Here is a 19,735-nt window from a genome sequence, read left to right as displayed (position 1 = left end):
CGCGGTTTAGAATTTGGAAGTTTTGCCACACGTATCATTCAAAATTTACCGTAATGACATACCTAAAGTACGAACCGAACACCAATTTTATGACAAATATCCCACTTCATGGAACTTAGTGAGTTTAAAAGTTGAATTATCATGATTTTAATACCGCATTGCAAATGATTTCAAAGGTATTAAGAAGCTTAAATCATTAAGTACCAATCCTCGCATATAGGACCACCCGGAACTTGCTGATTTTTTTGTTGGTACTGCTGCTTTTCATTGTTGTCAAATTGCATAATTTATAATTTTTCTTATGCAATTTTTGTAGCGTTTCTGTGCAAACTAGGTGCAAACTCGCAAATGGAAATGAGAATGTGTGCGTGTGTTTCAACCAACACACCGTAGTGTGGTAGTGTTATGTGTTAGCGTGTTAGTAATAGTCATAGTCGATCGTCTGCGAAACTTACAGACATCGGCGTGATAACGATAATGAAATTCAAGTTAACTTTGATGGAATTTTCAGTTTATAGTGTTAAAATGTTTGAAGTCCATCTTGTGCTGTGACCATCGTGTTTCCACATGCAGTTGTTTTTCTAAATTACTTCCTTGTGCGTGTAAGCACGTTTTCAGGCTAACATGGAGGGCGTTGGGGCCGAAATCAGTCAAAAAATCAAAGTGAGTACATATTGTCCAATCTGAAAAGCATCTTGCATAGCTCCGTAGAGATCATACAAATCGCCGTGGTATACTTACCACTGTATATCTGCATATTTCCTCTGCAGAAATCCTAGGCATATTCACCATGGCTTATCGCTATCACTTATCATCAGGGTCCATGGTCTGACTGAACCTAGATATATCTTTATGAACCGCTAATAATTCTGCTGTCAGGTCTCAGGTTGTTATTGACAATTTGCATCCGGTTTGATGGCCTAGGTCAGACAGATCTATATCCCCCGGCAAAGGATAGGGTTACTTATCCATGTTCTATTTCAGAGGTCAATCCTGTCCTTTCCTCGTTTTTTGAATTTGTCAGGCTTGCTTCAGTCTCATCTCGCAACTGTAAATGGAAGGTCTTGTGAGGAAGGAATTGAAGGTGGACTGTAGTTATTTGACCCTCAATCATCGCAGCCTTTAGGCCTATGAGGAACAAAGTATCTGATACGTGGTACAGTGCTAAATTCCACGCCAAATAAGTTTATGCACTTCTAGATTGCCACAGAAGATCATCTCACATCATTTTTCAAGGCAAGTAAACAAAAGAATAAAGATGGACCCTCTGCTGCAGCTTGATGGGCGTTTGAAATTTTGTGTTTGTCGGGTGTACATAGATGACATAGGTTAAATGGCGAAGCATGATTGGTGGGTTATGTCGTATCGCTGCTTTGTCGATTGGAATGGACGACTTACTGTTATAACTCAAGAGGTGCCTCTAGTTTTTTGTCCATTCTACTTAATCGACAAAGCAGCGATAAGACAATCAGACCGACCAATCATGCTTCACCATTTAACCTATGTCGTCCATGTCCACCCGACAAACACGAAATCTCAACATTCTGGCTGCTGCAGTCTATAAGTATGTTAACTTATTTGGCGTGGACTCTAATTGCTCCTCATTGATGAGTCTGTGTGTCCTTTTATATTAACAGGCACTATGATCTGAACAACATTACCAAAGAACCCTCATTATTATTTGCAGTTTCTAATTCTGATCTAAATTCAACCACATGTATTGAAAGCAATGTGAGCATTTTATAGTAACTTGAATGTTACTTTGATGTTTCTTTTATATTTGATGAGTTTTCTTCATTACCTTATTTTAGTCGGCCATTAAAGCCAAGCTGATGGAAATCGGGGCATTTGTGGATGACGAACTGCCGGACTATATCATGGTGATGGTCGCAAATAAACGGACTAAAGCTCAAATGAATGATGATCTCAGCCTTTTTCTAGGCAGCAATACTCACCATTTCACATCGTGGCTCCATTCGGTCCTTGAGCAACTGAAGCAAGTTACACTTATTTCGCAAGGTAAGCAAATTCTGCAGGGGACCACCTTAAAAAAATACATGAATACAAATTTATCAAAAGAAATTATTCTAATACACCGGAATGACAGCTGCCAGTTGAACCAAAAAAAAAAAAAATTCAAAACAATTTACTCAGTGTGTGCCAAGAAAAGATTGATTTGATTTATTTTTTAAGGGCATAAGCACCGAAATTCATGTTTTGAGGAACGCAGAAAAAACTTTGCCATCCATTGTGTGCTCAATCTCTTGAGCTTGGTCAGTTATTGTCTAAAGAATACCTGTCTTAACTAGGCTCAAAAGGTCAAGCGCATACCAAATGGCACAGATTTTCTGTTTTTCTTGAAACCTGAATTTCAGCGCCTGGGTCCTGGAGAAACAAATCGGTTCAATTGCCTGACAAACATTTTAGAAAACTTTTGTAACTCTACAGTCACGAAATTTTTCTCTTTATTATGAGACATTGAATTTGAAAGTTAAGTATGCTGTGTAAGTTGTGACTGTGTGCAATCTCGACCTTACATGAAAAGGAAGATCAATCTCTGAAGAATCCGGTTGAGAATGGTTGTATCATCATTAAAGCAAAATGTTTTTTATCAGCCTGTTGATTAAGTTATCATTTGTCCAAGTACCAAGATGTGTCAAAATTTTGATGATTTTTCCAGCCGCCAAAGGATCAAAGGACTCTAATAAACGGAAGTCAACCGCCTCTGGAGACAATGCTAGTGAAGAAAGGGAGCGAAAAAAGAAACGTAAAGAGAGCAAGGATGAAAGTGAGGTGCCAACCTCCTCCCTCCCAGTGTCAGATATCACCGATCGGATCAAACAAGAGCTCATTAGTGAATTTTCCAAAGACGCTAACATAGTCACGCAAGTGCCATCTGAAGTGCCTAAGAACAAGCGTCCTTTAGACTCTGCTCCAAAAGAGACTGAAAGTTCAATACAACCTGCTAAAGCCTCAGAAGTCCCGCCTGAAAAAGTCTCTGAAGGTCAGTGTCTTGAAACTCATTTTTTTTATTGCTTTAATGGAAAGAGAAGGAAGAATCCTGATATATCGAACATGATTACCTATTGTTAAAATTATATTACTTCTATAAAGCCTTCAAGAAAATAACCAAAGAGACAAATCCTGCTTATTAGAAACTATAGAGTAAAGGTGGAGCAAATTTTGGAAGATTCCTCGTCTCTTATTCGCAGCAACTGAAGATGTCCAAGTCAATCTTGTAATATGGAGGAGAATTCCAACACTGCTGTGTTGAAAAAGAACGCCATGTGAGGCTTTAGACATTGACAAATTTTTGGGGAAATTTGTAAATATTTTCTGTCCAATTTTTCAGAGAGATTTGTTTGTAATTTGGACGTATTTATGCTGACAGGAAGTGGAAGAATGGGGTGTGGAAGCTGGATAAGAAACAATGTATAAGTGGATATAGTTCCTTTTGAGAAAATGGGAAAGCAGGATTTTCAATTAAATAAAAAGGAACTGAGCGCTAATTCGTGAGCCATGGGCATGTTACAAGAGCCTTGTGGACAGGGCTCATGAGTTAAAGACCGTGTTGTTGATCGTTGTTTCTCTCATCGTTGCCGCTGATGTCACTGGCACTTTATATTTTCCATTCATTCTTATGGCCCGAGCACCAACAAGCACACCCCATCTTTCCACTTCCATTTGTTGAAACTTGTAGTGAAAGACGTAAACATTCAAGTCAGGGTCTTCAGAGAAATGAACTTTGAGAAAACATGTATCCTTATCTAAATCCCATGTGCAATTGCTCAAAACAAATAAAAAGTTTACACCGAAAACTTCCAAAATTTCAGTGAAGGCCTTTGAACGATTTAATTTGTTTTTGGCTGAAAATGTAATGGAGTATGACTATTATTTAAGGAAAAACAGCAGATCTTGTTTCAATGATTTGGTTTCACAGCATATTAGTTCAAATTTGTGTTTCGTTTGTACGCTAAATTGTTTTATTTCATCTCGTTTGCAGATAACAAATCTTCAAGCACAAAGGATGCGGCAGCAGCTGCTAGAAAAGTTAAACATTCCGCAGAAGTCACAAAAGAAGTATCTGTTGAAAAAGAGCTAGTCACGAACAAAAAAGTCATCGAAAATGGTGGTAAAGATGGTAAGTTCTTTTCTACAACCTCTCTGTTGCCATGGTTTTCCAGTTCTTTCAGGAACTTTGTTCCCTGCTGGTCTCTCCAGTGAAGCTGTCTGGATAGACATGCATCTATTATTCTTTAAAAGAAAGACTTTTAATAAAGTGGATAACATACAACACTTGGGTTGACTGTTAATAATTTTGCAGTTTTGAAAATTTGAGAGTAGATTCATAGGTATTTTGACATTTATCAGAATCTTGGACTTTTTTTCTCTATATTTCTTAGTTGTTTCAAAGGCAAATCATCACAATTTCTTGCAAAGCATCTCTCCTGAAAGTATGAGAGTTGAATTTTACTCAAGATTTGTGAAAATTGTCCTTTTTATGAAGCTATGTCAAGGATCTCTTTAAACCTCCCTTAATGACGGTGTAAGCCATGTGGGGCCTCTGGAGAGAAGGACTGTTCAGACCTCAATAGACAATGAAAATGCCTATCCAAATGGGAGGCAGTGTGTCCGGAGTCATCAGTCCCAAAATCATTACATTCTATTCCAATGCAAACCAAGCAGAATGGGCCTGTTGCAAACTTTAGCTAGAGCAAAACTAAGAGTTGTTTCCTACAGATAATGCCTCAAAAATCACGATGAGCGCATCGGCAAAGTCTGAAATGCACTCATAACTTCACAATCTGCGTAAGAAATTTGCGATTTTTTTAGCTTCCCGCTTCGAAAACGATACTACGGTACAGGTGAACATTTTGTTAGAGGAGGCGTTCCATTGGCGGCAATACTCATCACGGCCGACGCCAGTCCGCCAAAACACGTGTGATGGGACGAGATAACACCTGAACAGGATTAAACCAGATAACAATCGGCGTGTTTACGTTCAAATTTTCCTCGCCCGCCTTAATTGACCTTGAGTTCTCCTCGAATTACGCGAGGAACTGCGCAAGCGTCAGCCATGATGAATATTGCCGACGATGGAGCGACTCCTCTAAAAAAATGTTCACCTGTGCAGTAGTATCGTTTTTGAAGCGGGAAGCTCCAAATAATGCAAATTTCTTACGCAGATTGTGAATTTATGAGTGCATTTCAGACTTTGCCGATGCGCTCATCGTGATTTTTGAGGCATTATCTATGGGAAACAACTCTTCATTCTGCTCTAGCAAAAGTTTGCAACAGGCCCATTGTTTCATCTGGCTGAAATTGATGAATGATATCACAAGAAGATCGATTAAAGAAGAATGCTGCATGGTGGCAAACAGTCATCAATCAGTCTATCTTGATTGGAATCGCTCGGGAATTTGATCGGCTATCAAGGCCTTTAAAGAAACGACCATGAATACAGCTCATCGTTATTAATATCCATGAAATTGCTTGTAACTGACATTTTAATAGGGTTTGAAAGATACCTTGATGGTGTGCCACTGCATGTTATACATTTCTGCCAAGAGTTTTATGTAACGGTGGATTTTCTCTTCTTTTTTTTCAAGGCAATAGTGCGAAAGAAGACTCAGAGGACTCACTATCGATAGAATTGAGCTCAGATGAAAATGAATACATCAACATTAAAAATGGTAAGTCTCTTTTAATTTGTAAGTTGTTTGTATTACACTTACGTGTCAAGATTAAACAGATTTAAATTGAAAACTGATCAGCAGAAGAATTTATCGGAGCTCGGAGTCAAATGAGAATTTGTCCAGTATGTAACAGGTTGATAGTACAGTACGTAGTCTCCCAGAGAAAATCAAAGTGAGTAGTACTGAACATTAGAATTAGATTTACAAAATGATCTTAATGAGTTTCAGTGCTAGATTTAAGGGAGAAGTTTTGACTGAGGCTGGTGCATTAGAAATGCATTGCGACAGTTCCCATTGCGACAAGGTGTCCACGATCAGTAAAAACCAGAAAATATCTGGAAATTTGCTATTATCAAAAAAATATCAGGAAACTCGGTCATGAATCAAGAAATTGGATCAAGTATGTCGGTCAGTATTACAATGAAACGAGCGTTAATTTAATCGTCCCGAAAATCAGGAAGTTTCATTTAGAATATAAAAAAAAGGTCAGGAAAATCCAAAATGAAATTTTAGTTGACACCCTGTAAAATATTGTTACCGATTTTATTTTTAATTTCCAGGAAATATTGAGGAAAAGTAAAACACCCTACAAAATTAATTTGAAGATGAGAGCAAAACGGTGTTAGTCGTCAGTAAGACCCAAACAAAGCGTTTCCAATGTACCTACCTTAGCTGAACGCTTTCTCTCCTCAGTCTTGCACTGAAAGCCTTTGAAGTTCATTTTATAACTCTAATTTTTATTATATTTGGTTTTTCCTCTCCCCCAGACAAGCTTGAACTCATCACTATTACACCTAATTGTCCCTTACAGCATTTGAGCCATATTTTCAGTGTTTTTTTCCCCTTTCAGTCACATAATGAGAATGGTTTACTCACGAAACATATTGCATTTTTATTATGTGTCTTACTTCTATCATTTCCTTAATTTGAGTTCATTCTTTGAACTGCCTGTGCTTACAAAGTAAATTTGGTTTGTTTCAGATGATTTATTTTTAAGCGGAGACGATGATGTGGCAACACCATGCCCTCCTAGTATCAAATCAGTGTCTAGCAAAGCAATCAGTTTGAAAGCCAATGACCCAAGAAGTTCAAGGCGTCATTCAGGTTCAAAAGAAACTCTCTCTAAGAGAGGTCGATCACCAGAACCCTCAAGATCAACATCTGGTGCTAGAGACGATCATAGGAGAGTAGTTTTAGACCGTTCTAAAGAACCCTCAAGGCGAGATACAGAGCGTACAAAATCGGACGCAAACTCAGTAGGATCAAAGAAAGTTATGGATGCTCGAGAAGTCCTCAACTGGAAGCGAAGTTTGAGCAAAGGTCAAGCTTCAGGAGGAGAAAAGTCTGAGGAACAATCTAGGAATAAATCAATTTTTGATCGGTTGTCAGGGAACTCTGCGCGATCAAGTGATCGTGTGAGGGAGAGGTCCGTTGAGCGTATAAGACAACGATCTGGTGAACGTGTAAGAGAGCGGTCCAGTGAACGTTCTCAGCGAGTAGCATCAAAAGATCACTCCAGGAGCAAAGACGATGCAAGGAGCTCAGTAAAGTCTAGTGTCAATATTACTGAAAACAAGAAGCGCGATAGGCGGACAGACGATATTCAAGCAGCATCCACTCTAGCTAAGCGTCAAAAAATAAGTATCTCTGAGATTGCCAAGGTGGAACGAGAGCTTTTGCGAGGTGTGCAGAAAGTTGCTGCTGTGAAGCCACAGGTCACATCACAAGTCTCATCCCGGAGTCTAGCGCAATCTTCACGAAGTCACGAGCGTGAATCCAGGAGCAGCCAGTCGTCGGTGCGTAACCACAATCCCAATGTTTTAGTACTAACTTTTTTACCTGATCTAGAAGCAAGTATCAAGTCAGTAATCAAGGTCTTAATTGAATAATTTTTTACGTTTTACTTTCAAAACATTTTGTCAAAAATTAACTCTTATTACAGGATTTCCCAGGGTTAAACAGCAATACTGCAGGAGCATGTTGTTTGGATCAAAATAGAATTTTTCTTTTATGAACTTTCTGTCCAAAAGTGCCTTGAGTAAGAGCTAAGGCCCCTCAAAATTTATTATTTGACATAAAGTTCTGGTTTAAAAGTCAATCAATCTTAAAAATGATGAAAAGAAGAATAAAAAGCCATTATCAAAGACAAGTGTAAATCTTCCGTAGTCCTGTAAGTCTCCTTGTTGATTGCCTGGGCAGACATTTGTCTATTTCTTTTTCATTTAAAATTTAGAATTCCATTGGCGAAAATCTCTCTCCCCAAAACCTTATTTCAATCGGGCTTGTGGAACTTTTTTTAAAAGCCTTCGTTATCTTTATGATTTCTCTTGCTAAATGATATTTTTCAGTACATATTCATAAAGATTTTTGTCTTCTTATTTTCGGGCGTTTCATATCCTTCTCACTTTGAATCTAAAATATTTTGTTAAACCACTCCTCTATGACATTTCCCAAACCATTTACATATTCAAAGTTTTACCAATTAAATTTTCTCTGTTCAGTCTCGTAGGAAAGAAAAGGTGCCTGAAAATCGGCTGGCCAGTCAAGTGATTGCCAAAGAACCGGAGCCAGAAGACGAGGATATTGTTGCAGACGTTCCATCGGTAGTCAAAGTCACTCCTCGTCCCGTCATTCCATCAGCGAAAGCAGCACCAAGGAATCTTATTTTGAAGGCAGTCGCAGAGGCAGAAAAATCTATACAGTCATCTCCTGTCAGATCAGAAAAGGTATCTACCACTCTTTTTTTTTTTCCTGCATTCAGAATGAAAAAGTTGTATATCAGGTGAGATATGATGTGACTAAAAACTTAACAGGTTCATGAGTTGTGCTCAATGGACCTCTAGACAAGGCACGGATTCAAGCATTCTGATACATGTTTCTCAACCAAAATTTCACGTAGAACATGATTCACACAATGAAAATTACTGAAATCAACTCCTAACGACGATATTAACGTTTTTATTTCATATAGGTTACGAGGAATTTGAACTGCCCACTCGCAAGAAACTCAAAGCTCTATGTGAGTCAAATCGCGCACTTCAACGGTTTCAGCAAGCTTCTCAATCGAGCAATGTTCAGTTCCCACCATGTGTTGTTCAAACTATTAGCAATTTGCTATAGCTGAGCCAAAGCGCCAAGATTGAGGTTGTCAGATTTTTATATCGCAAGAGACTGTCATGATAATGTTTAGCGCGCGATGTGAATCAGGCAGAGTATTGAGTTTTCATGAGCGGGTGGTTTGAATTCATGCATCAAGAATCATTAAATATCTTCGTAAGGAGTTGATTTCGGTGATTTTCGTTGTGCGTATCGTGTTCTACGTAACATTTTGGTTAAGAAACATGTATCAGAATGCTAAAATTTGTACCTTGTCTAGTGGTCCATTGAACAGCCTTGTGCAACAATATTATTCAAACCTTTGAGTTTGAAACCACTTGATTTTTTGCTTTGTCAAGTTGACGTAGACAGTTTTTTGCACGCTTCTTGCCAGCTCACTTTTTAATTTATTTTTAAAGCCAAAAAAAAGTAACATGTGACTTAAACAATCCAAGTTTGGTGGAAAGATTTTTCCCCTGAAATAGAGTGTCAAAATTGTAGCAGAAGCAGAGTGTTTGTGCTTTTGCCAAGGTGCGTGAATATTCAGTTCATAACCGGAATCCTCACTACAGAAGGAAGGAGCTCATTTGAGCACAATTTTTCCTTGCAGAGGTGTGCTATTTGGTTAGACACTAGTGATGATCTTATCTGAAAGGCAACTTCCTTCTATAATGAGAATTTCAGTTCTATTGTGAATTTAAACGCACGTGGGCAAAATCACCAACGCTCAGTCTAAATGACTCATGCGTTAAACTGTAATCTATTCCAAGAAAAGTTTGGAGTTACCCGTTCATTATGTTATATTGTCATTGTAAATCTTATTGTTTAACTGGAGGATGATTTTGATTTAATTTTTCCATTTTCGGTTTAAAAGTCCCGGTTGGCTGGTGGATATTTAAGGTGACTTTGGGTTAGTTCCGGGCTGGCCTCGTTCACACGGCAAAAAAACAATTAAAATGGGCTGATCTAAGCTCTAATGGGCCAGTATTCCTGTTCTCTTTTTCGGCACAAGTCCGCCCCTGACTACTGGAGTTGATTTTTTTCTCTTGCTAATCTACAAGCTGGAACTATCTAAACACAAGGCTGTAACATGCACAGTTGAGCAACTTTTCACTCTCTTAATTTATGACTAACTATATCCAATAAAATAGGAACATTTCTATTATAACCAACCAAAGTTAGGGTCAATTTTTCTATTATTATCCAAAATCACTAATAGTATGCGACCAATAGGGGCTTTGTTTCCCCATGCGGTAAATGAGTATAGAGTTGAGGGTTTTTGACCCATCCTTCAAAATAGCTCCTTGAGTTATATCTCTAAAGTCAGCCAAGTCTAACTCCAGTTAACAGTAATCGCTTGAAAACTGCAAAGTTTGTTTTTACTTTTTTTCTTTTCACTTCATCCATCAGAGAACACATATTATCCACAAGTATACATGCATCAAAAAATGTCCTCTGTTGAACATTTCAACGAAAATCAAGTAACTCAGAGACCGTTGAAATAATTTCCAATCCGCATTAATACAATACCTTGCGCTTTGATTTATTTTTTTTAATGAGTGTTGAAGTGAAGTGCTTTGAAATAAGTGATTTTAGAGTTTCAAAGTTTCGCTCCGTTGTGTTTTGTTGTATTTGCTGTATTCATGACTCGGGCGAATCGGTACAGGATGAATGGGGCGAAGACGCGGTTGGCGAGCAAGGAGCGACGATCAAAGACAAAGATGCTGTTGCTGCCCTCGAAACATCCCTCAAGTACCTTGAACAGCATGGTGCAGATCTCAAGGACATCGCTGTCATTAAGTATTGGCTCCACTTTGCCTCGTTTGAAGCGTCAAATGAACTTGCGTCCAGCTAGGAAGCTCAATTGATTTCGTACACAAAAAAGTTGTTTACTAACATTGTCTCCTTCAAAGTTTTAATCAAATTACTAGATGCATCATTATCGGGCTATCATTCGCAAGGTTACAAAAGTACCGATCAAAAAAGCGCAACTAAATGATGCCTTGGTCGCAGAAATAAAAAAAAAGAAGAAAGAAGCCCTAAAACCCGCAGTCAAAGAACTGCTTTTTTGAAGCATTAAAAGTATGACTGAATGGCGAAAATGAATTGACATGTGTACGTTTTTCGTTCCCTTGTCCTGTTCGTCCATTGTTGAAGATTTTCACTTCTCCACGAACAGTGATTCCCCATTCCCCCCTCAATAATCTACCTATTGACCATTAAAAATATTCAGCTGCTGGTTAAGTTTTTCATTAAGTGAATCAGTTTCTCTCTTCCTTCCAGTACAATATTTTCTTTCTTTCTTTCTTTCTTTATGTCAATTACAACACCTAGGTTTGTAATAAGAAGACGCTTCTATTCGACAGCATGAATCGAGTTTTTTTTTTTTTTGTTGCGGCGGTATCAAGTCTGTATTCTATTTTTGTTTTTCTTTTGAAATTTTTCAATTGTATTCAAGGGACTTTGAGAAGTTTTGTCCTAAAGTTGTGATTTTATTGCCTCGGCTCATTTAATCTTGATCTCGACAATCAGGTATCTTATTCACCATAAATAGCTATCTAGTTGATACTAGCTTCAATTCTTTAAAATCTGACATACTAACCATAATACAATCTTGTTTCCTCTCTTATGGAAGGAATTTGTAGTTTCATTGATGAATTTAAGATAGCCAAAAACAAAACTGAAGTATTGAAAAAAACTAAAGTAATAAAAAAGCATTGTTAATAGTTCTTTAAGTGGTTTGTACTTTACCAAAAATGTTCAAGAAAATTTATTGTAATATTGTTGTGGCAAAGGTTTTTTAATCATTTCTTAGCTAAATTTTCATCTCTATTACATATGATCCGTGCCTATCAATAAATGTTTGCATAAATCATGATTTGTTTTTTTTCCTCCATATCTATTCATAACAAATGTATGTGAACGCATTCAACCAGAATTGATTGGTCGCCAAGAATATAGCACAAATATGCCTTGCCTTTGCAGTCGCCAATTCCTTTCGGAGCACTCATTTCAAATATCATGTTTTGTGGTCTTGCTATGGTTTTACTGTAATCGGAGTATTTTTAACCCTCTGAAAATACTACAGGTTAACATTGGTTCAGATAATCAGGCTCAGTATGTCTTCGTTGTTCAGATTTGGTTTCTCACATCTTAAAAGTTTAAGGTTTCAAAAATTCTGTGTCAGAACTAGAATTGATGTAGTGAAAAATGAACAATGAGGTTGGGGAGAAACTTATAAGTGTCATTATCAGAAACATAGCTTCTGCGAATCCAGATAAATCAGGAAAATTAGGGGTAATCAAGTTGCCCTCATCTTGCTTACCTATGTGGCCCAATCGAGGCAGGAAGTGGAGAAATGTTTATCACTCTTTCATTTTTATAAAGAAAAGAGAAAGTATCCAGAATTGAAGCTGAAGTGAAGAAATTAATTACCCTTTACTACTGATACTCGACAAGTTCACCAAATCCAACTTCCTTCGGAGCCATTCTTTTAGCCCTGAAGCAAATCATTTTTCAGGAGAGGAAAGCAAATTAAAACAGTTTTAATTCAATGGACGATTCATGTTTCATCAGATTAATTATCTTCTTGAGAGGTAAATTAGAAACCCACCTTCTTGTTTAATAGTTTTTTCTCTTGGAATGACTATTTCTGCCGAGAGATTTAATCAAATCCTATTGATAATGACTCCCAATATAATCAAGTTCACACGAATTCAAAAGAAGTCTTGATTTTCTCTTGAGGAAAATTGCTCAAATCTTAGTATATTCAGACTGAAGAAAATTTGCCTATGCCTGCCTGTGTGCTAAGTATTAAAATGAAAATGTCCAGATGTGCCCTGAAAAGAGGGCCACAACAAGCGATTTTCAGCGATCGATAAGATCGGGGCTAATCAGCCATCATTTCTTTTCTGTTCATAAAATGGCAGCCTGAGTTTTAAAGTTACCCGTACTTAATATTGTAAAAAGTCGTAAATTAGTAAAAATTCGTAATATTTTGTGTATTTTCGTAATATTATTTTGTATGAAGTGAACAATAGCTGAAATTTGGTTTCAAGGGTTAACATTCTACAGCAAAACCCCATCGGTGTTGTCAAGATCATTGTCCTGATAGGACCACCTATTGTCAGGACTCCATTTTCAGCGTGTGAAGTCTTCTCGTGAGAAAAATTACATTCATTCACTTGGAGGTCTTTTGGTCTGAGGTATCATTTTTCAGCTTTCCAGTGCCCAATGATATTCATAAGACCCAAAGTTTACTAAACTGAAACTTTCTTTTTATTTCCAGCTGCGAAACAAAGAACGTGAGAAAAAAAGCAAGAGGCCCAAGGAGAAATTCACGAAAAATATCTCGCCTGCTTGTATCTCAATAACACTTCCTAATGATCGAGTCGGGATCAATAAAGGTCAGTATCATTCATTCAACTATTTCTAACGGGAGAAAAAGCTACTCAAAATCCAACCGATTATTAATGAACAGCTGAGTTGACGTATCAAAGCGATGCCTGAAGCTGAGATCAGCCGATTAGCAAATGTCGTTTCCCCTGCCAGGCTTTGTCATCAGACCTGGCCAAAAATATCTTTTCAAAAAGGCCCCATTTTTGGACTTTTTAAAACTGGGTTCTTTTGCCATTTAGGGTGTAAAAAAATCTGACAAAATTCTTAGAAACTTAACTCACTCTGTACTTTCAAATATCTAATTAAAAGAGGGTGCTCCTGACCTATCATACATTTCACACCGTCCAGTCTGGACATCAGTCATTTTAGATTTAACAATGTAATAATAATGTCAGAAAATGGTAGCGGGATCTTTGGCAGCTAATGATAGGTACTAAACTTAGCTGGTCAAGCTACTTATGTACGTAGACTACAGAAAAGAAAACTTGATCACATCATTTTCCTATTGAGTAGAGAATGTCTTAAAGAGAGAACAGTTGGAATGAATGGAAAATTTGAGCTCTATAAAATTTTAAAAAATGTTTGTGAAAGAGTATTCAGAATATAATGGTCGTGGTAATCTTTAAAGAAACTCAACTAGGACCCCTGACTGTCAATTTATTTGAATTAAAATAATATTATTTACTTGTTACTGAATTTTGTTTGAGGATCTTTAGGAATAGCCTATCATCTCCTGGCATCACTCAGGGGCATCGGGTCTTTGATTTTTTTACTGATAAATTTTATTAGATTATTTTTTATCCCATGATTGACAAAGGGATTGATACTACTCCAAAATGTCCAAAGTTTTTTTCTCTGCTTTTGGTTTATTCTACCCATATGCATGTGTTCTTGTTCCATTGAATTTTTGTCATTTTTGGAAATATGCTATCCAGTTTTGGCATTTTGCAGCCTCACAAGGCCCACTACTCAATTTTGACTTTATTTGTAATACTCTGTTCAGATGGTAACATTTCTGAAACGTGGCTGGATGACTCTGAGGATGAAGAAGTTAAAACGGAAGTGCGGCCATCCATAGACATTCTCAAACTGTATCAGTCGTCGAGGAGAGAAGGCCCCTTATCTAGTCGCAGGAATCCTAGTCGCAGAAGTCCGAGCCGACGAAGTCCGAGCCGAAGAAGTATAAGTCCTCCAAGGAAAAAACCATCTGAGTATGAAGATGAATACAGTGGAGATGGTGATGGTGACTCCATTGAATTTAACATGTAAGTTTTTATTTCCTGACGGTTCAAGTTGATCGCAGAATATTTTTTATTTTTTCCGCATTTTATGTTGCATCATTTCTTCATTTGTAAGTCCCAGTTAGGTATATATATCTATCTCTTAATTATTTTTTGATGAAAATTCTTGCTTTTCTATCTTTCTTACATCTTCTCTTTCTTTCTTATGCCTTTGATGTTTGTTAATTTTGGTGTAAAATTCAACGTTTTCAATACTCGAAAGATTGAAAATCTGCATCAGACAGAATATCTACCACTGTGGAAATGGCACTTATTTTTTTTGGGCGGTCTGAAAATACTGAAAAGTAGGGATATTCCACAAGAAGGTTTGGAATTTTTCGCTTTATGCTATGCAAATTTAACAAGACAGCCTGAAAACTGTGCCTTGCGCATTGATTTTTGATGCATTATATGCTCTCTAGATTGCAATTGTACAGCCAATTGATCTTCAAGCCACTACGATTCCGAGTTTTGTGACTAAATCAATTTGCGCATGAATTTTGAATTTTTGAAATTTTTCGAATTCCATCTCCTAAAAGTACTGGAAAAGAACTGAATTTTTCTGTTGAGAAGGTTTTGACTTTTTTGGGAAAGTACTGTAATAATGCTGATTTTTTGCCAGCCAGTCTTAAAAGATTTGATGGTCAGATGGAAAAAGCTTGCTATGTCTTTTTCTGTAGCTCTTAGTAGTAGACTTCTATCATCCAAAAATCCCATATTTTTCCATCACAAAGTATAATATTAAATTGTTGCAATTTTAGCTCTGAAAATTCATTACCGGACGAAGACCTGGATCCTGAGCCGAAGAAGGAACCAAGCTTCATTGTGACGTTAAATAATCTAGACCCCATGATTAAAGCTCGTGCCGAGTCCGAAGAATCAAAAGCTGTGAACCGAGTGAAGCCTCAACGGATATACCCTGAAAAACTTGATGAGTCAAGCAATGAAACTACTCTCCCGATGATTCACAAAGCTGTCTCACCTGTCATTATCTCTGTGTCGCCATCGTCACCAGAGAGCAGTGATGAGACTACTCTTAAAAAGACAGTTCCAACCGTGAGCAAGCCTGTGACAACATATGTGGCACCCAAGGTTTCCGCTACGAATAAAGTTGCGGATGTCTGTAAATTTTGGCCCAACTGCCTAGCAGGCGACAAGTGTCCCTATGTACATATAAGCACTCCCTGTGTGTGAGTATTCGTTTTTCTTTCCTTGGACTACATTGATTTTACTGAGCAGGTCTCTTTGAAAATTGAAGTATACGTTAAAGAAAAGTAATGTTGAGTGCTTTTCTTGAAAAGGGAGTGTGATCAATGTATTTTGATTAAAAATGAAGGAATTGTAAAGATATTTCCAACATCTTTTCCACAGGATATATCTTAACATAGAAGCTATGAAGCATTAACCAGAAGTTGAAATGCTTAGGTTCTAAATTATCCATGAGCTTTATTACATTTGTTAAAACATGACACGTTTTAGTATGATTATGAACGTAAGAATTACTGAGAAATGAGGAAATGGAAAAAATGTGAGTGATCCTCTGGCTGTTCTTCTCATCCATTGTTGAGATTGATCTCAACGATGTCACAAAATAGTCGCTATGTTCATGCCAAAGAAAGCAGTCAGAGAATTAACTTGAATATTGTCTGGCAGAATCTGAAGCTGAAGGAAATTTGAAGTTTTTTTAAAGTACAGTAAAACTTTGATTTAACTATAGGCCTGTAGACATGGTACAAATTAAAGCAGAGCACAGCATGATTTCTACTCAACATTTTGCTCTGAGCGTCAAACAAGTGCAGTTGGTTTTGCAAGAAAGGAGAGATTTGTCTGGAGCTCAAAAATATGAAAAATTTCACACTTCTGAAAGGCTTAAAACTGATGTGTGATTATCCATTGTTTGGATAATTTTACAACTTTTTGACTAGTTCTTTAAAATTTGTGAAGTTAAAGTTAAAATCTCTATCTATTGAAAGTTAATCCATTGCATGTAATTTAGTTGCATCTTAAATTCTTCCGCTAAATTAAAAAGAATCACACTTTTTCTTTATTATTTGTAATTTAAAGTGTTCCTCTTGTTCTATTTCAGTAATTTCCCCAACTGTAAGTTTGGTAATCGCTGCTTATACACACATCCTAAGTGTAAATTTTTGACGGCCTGTGTTCGAAAAAATTGTCCGTATTCACATCCTGTCTCCAGTAAGTAGTTAAGCGTCTAATGTTCATTTAATTCAATTAATGCTGAATGAAATTTGCTGAAGTAGTTTCAGGAATTTTGCGAAGCTCAGTATTAATCAAGTAATTTTTCATGAAATGCGCCCGATTGCATTTTTTTTTCTAACTTTAATGAGGATATTTGCTACTCCTCTAAGTTCAAAATTTCAATATAATTCAGAAAAACTTGATTTCAGGGAACTGTAAGAATCAGTTGTATCCTAATTTTGCCAAAAACCGCAAGTGTTTTAAAAAAATCATGACTATCGGCAAAATTGCAAAAATTTGCCAAAAATCTCAAGCACCTGTCAAAAAATACAAGTAGGCAGGAGTTAAAAATAAGAAACACCCTCATCTAGGCCTCTTGATTGTTACCCTTTTGAGAGACGGGGGTGTAGGCCTGATGTCAGAACAGATCTCTATCGTTACTTTTCATTAAAAAATACACAAAAACCTTTGGGACAGCATGTATGTGCTCCTAAAGTTTCAGCATCTAAGTGTCCTTGAAATAAGAGGAGTAGACGGAAGGAAGAGAACTAAACTAAAAACTAAACTCTAAACTTGTGCTTTTTTCATGTTTGATTTCTGTATGTAGATTAAGCCTTTGCGAGAGATAGGCTCCCAAAAATAAGTGTTGGATCTAAATTTGTTTTGCCTTGGTTTTCAGGTTTACCTTTGTCTTCTCCTGCTCTTAGTAGTCAACAGTGTAAATACTTTCCACAGTGCACAAAAACTGGCTGTCCTTATTTTCATCCCAAGGTAAGTTTTAGTCAGAAAATTCAAAGTTTTTTTATTTCCATGTTGATTCCTAAACAGTTTTTCTAAAATTTCTGTGAATAGTGGGAAAGAATTCCTGGGGTCTTTAAACTGATTGATATGTTTTGCAAATGAACAGTATCTATTGATGAAGGTCGGTCTCTCAAACCATAGGTAACAAGAATGAAAGATTTTATAATCATATACATATTGCTTTTTAAGATTTTGCAGTTTGTTCAACTCTGCAAATTCTGTCACCTCTGGTCAAACTGCTAGTTACGTTTAACAAGAGAATAAAAACACAAAAGTAGTTTCGCACTCCAAACTCCTGGTCCCCAATTGGCAGGTTTCGCAGTCTACCCTTAAAGTTGCTTCATCAATTTTTCGTGTTCTTTGGTTCTTCTCAAGAATTATTCGTTACTTATTTTATCATCTGGCAAAACTATTTGCAACTGATTATCACAAGTAGTCAATTGAAGTTTTAGAGGTCATGCGCCTGTAGTTTGTGGCATTTTGTCGCTATGTTTTTCAAAACAATAGGACAAAAACCAGAGGTTAAATGTGCCTGACAAACGGAGCACGGTGGATTGAGTCAATTAGAGAGGTCAGACATGAAATTTTTGACTAATACTGCAAATTTTGGTGTTTATTTCTTCACTTTTTATATTTTAAAGGAAGCTTCTAAAAGAAAATTTCATGAGGAAACCAACGAAACCACTTTTGAACCTCAAAGTTTTGTATACATGCAGTCATAAGCGTTTAAAGTTTGCAAATTTTGTCCGGCCTCTCCTATTGACTTGATCCATTGTGTGGTGATAGAATGGATTATTTTTTGATGAGAGATTAAGCGCATGACTGCTGATTAAGTATCTAGCAGATTTGACCATAGGGGATAGAAAAAGACGGACGATAATCAACAATTAAGAAAGACCTAGACAATTATCTTAGAACTTTATATGTATCAAATTTATGGTGCAGTCAAATTTTTTAAGGATGATTTAAACTATCTGACTTTGAGAAAAGTATTGGAGAGTCATATTTTTTTGTCATTAGCAATTTTTTGAGGTATCTAAATAGTGTATTTTAATGTCCTAATTCAGATTTATTTTGTTCTGTTTCAGGTGTGTAAATTTGGACCAAACTGTGTAACGAAAGACTGTATCTTTGCCCATATATATTCTTCGTCAGGAAACAAATTCAAGTGGTCTAAATCTTCAAGCAGCCAACCGCTCTCAATTTATTTATGAGATAATTTTATCCGCTAGTTACCGTCACTTTATCGTACTCAATTCAACCTCTCGTAAGGTCAACTCAAACAGTTAAGAGTGTTAACTGACTCACAGAAAAAAGTATGAGTTAGTAGTCATAAATGTGAATACCAACAAATGAGGTAACACAAAACTTTTTCTTTTGGAAACTGAGAAAAGAAAAATAGAAGTCTTTAAATTGTTCTTTGTCATGTTCAACTAGTATTAGAACTGATATTGAGACCTCCTCTGCCATTGAGGGGTATTCCATACCTCCCAAACTCCCCAGTGATAAGGTGATTGCAGCAGCTTGCTTTGCCACCAAACCCACCGCCCACAACAGAACATCGTCAGTAATATGACCAATTATTTTTAAGAATTTTCTATGTTTATGTACGGAACTTTATTTAAAAACTTATAAAAAAACCGCTGCTGATATTTTAGACGTGATATATCTTGTAACAAGGAAGATACCCTAAAATTTTCAAGGTTATTAAGGTAGCAAATAACTCTTGGAAGGCGCTTGAAGTCTTAGGTTTCACATCACTATAAACTCGGGGGCCCAATCTTGTTGGTTTATGGTCAACCACAAGTTGAGAAACTTAATCTCTAAATTCGACTTAAAGTTGCAAAAATCATATTCTAAACTCAAACTATACGCATGATCAGCTTTTTTAATGGCAGGCTCGAGCCATTCATAGTTCCTCAACTGTGCAAAATATTAATTAAAAACATTGATCAAATAACAAAGTCGACGTTCATGTCGAAACCTTCAGTCGCACATAAACTGGTCAATAAGATTCTGGCCTAGCTTGTTAACTTCGCTGTAAATGTATGTTTTTAAAAACACAAGTTGATTTTTTTCTGTTGAATTTGATGAAAATGAATGCTTTTGTAGCATTGCATTTTATAAAATTCTAATTTTTAAAAGACAAAACATTGTTAATTCCTGCAAAATCTTGCCACGTGCATAATATTTTTTGTATGTATTGAACATATAACTGATTTTTACAAAGAACTATGTATCTTTTTCAGTTCTCTAAAATTTGTT

The 19,735-nt window shown here is 36.6% G+C and overlaps 1 protein-coding gene across 1 annotated transcript; it reads left to right on the top strand.

The window, feature by feature from the left end:
- The first annotated feature begins 396 nt into the window (after window positions 1-396).
- Window positions 397-19,153, top strand: Nab2 (Nuclear polyadenosine RNA-binding 2). Its single transcript, XM_019041532.2, has 13 exons — window positions 397-663; window positions 1,812-2,019; window positions 2,681-3,004; window positions 4,004-4,141; window positions 5,610-5,693; window positions 6,678-7,492; window positions 8,198-8,422; window positions 13,081-13,198; window positions 14,194-14,455; window positions 15,232-15,660; window positions 16,557-16,666; window positions 17,349-17,440; window positions 18,559-19,153. The coding sequence occupies exons 1-13, from the start codon at window positions 625-627 to the stop codon at window positions 18,682-18,684; spliced, it is 2,970 nt and encodes a 989-aa protein (XP_018897077.2). The 5' UTR covers window positions 397-624; the 3' UTR covers window positions 18,685-19,153.
- Window positions 19,154-19,735: the final 582 nt, after the last annotated feature.

The sequence above is a fragment of the Bemisia tabaci genome, chromosome 3 (genome assembly GCF_918797505.1).
Source record: "Bemisia tabaci chromosome 3, PGI_BMITA_v3".
Classification (NCBI taxonomy): Eukaryota; Metazoa; Arthropoda; class Insecta; order Hemiptera; family Aleyrodidae; genus Bemisia; species Bemisia tabaci.
The sequence above is the reverse complement of the archived record's forward strand: the minus strand, read 5'-3'. Positions and strand labels throughout refer to the sequence as shown.

Bases quoted from the DNA above. Each gene is read 5' to 3' on its own strand.
- Nab2 (XM_019041532.2), top strand. From the start codon at position 625: ATGGAGGGCGTTGGGGCCGAAATCAGTCAAAAAATCAAA. The intron at 2,020-2,680 runs GTAAGCAAATTC...TGATTTTTCCAG, and splicing joins AGTTACACTTATTTCGCAAG to CCGCCAAAGGATCAAAGGAC. The intron at 3,005-4,003 runs GTCAGTGTCTTG...TCTCGTTTGCAG, and splicing joins GCCTGAAAAAGTCTCTGAAG to ATAACAAATCTTCAAGCACA.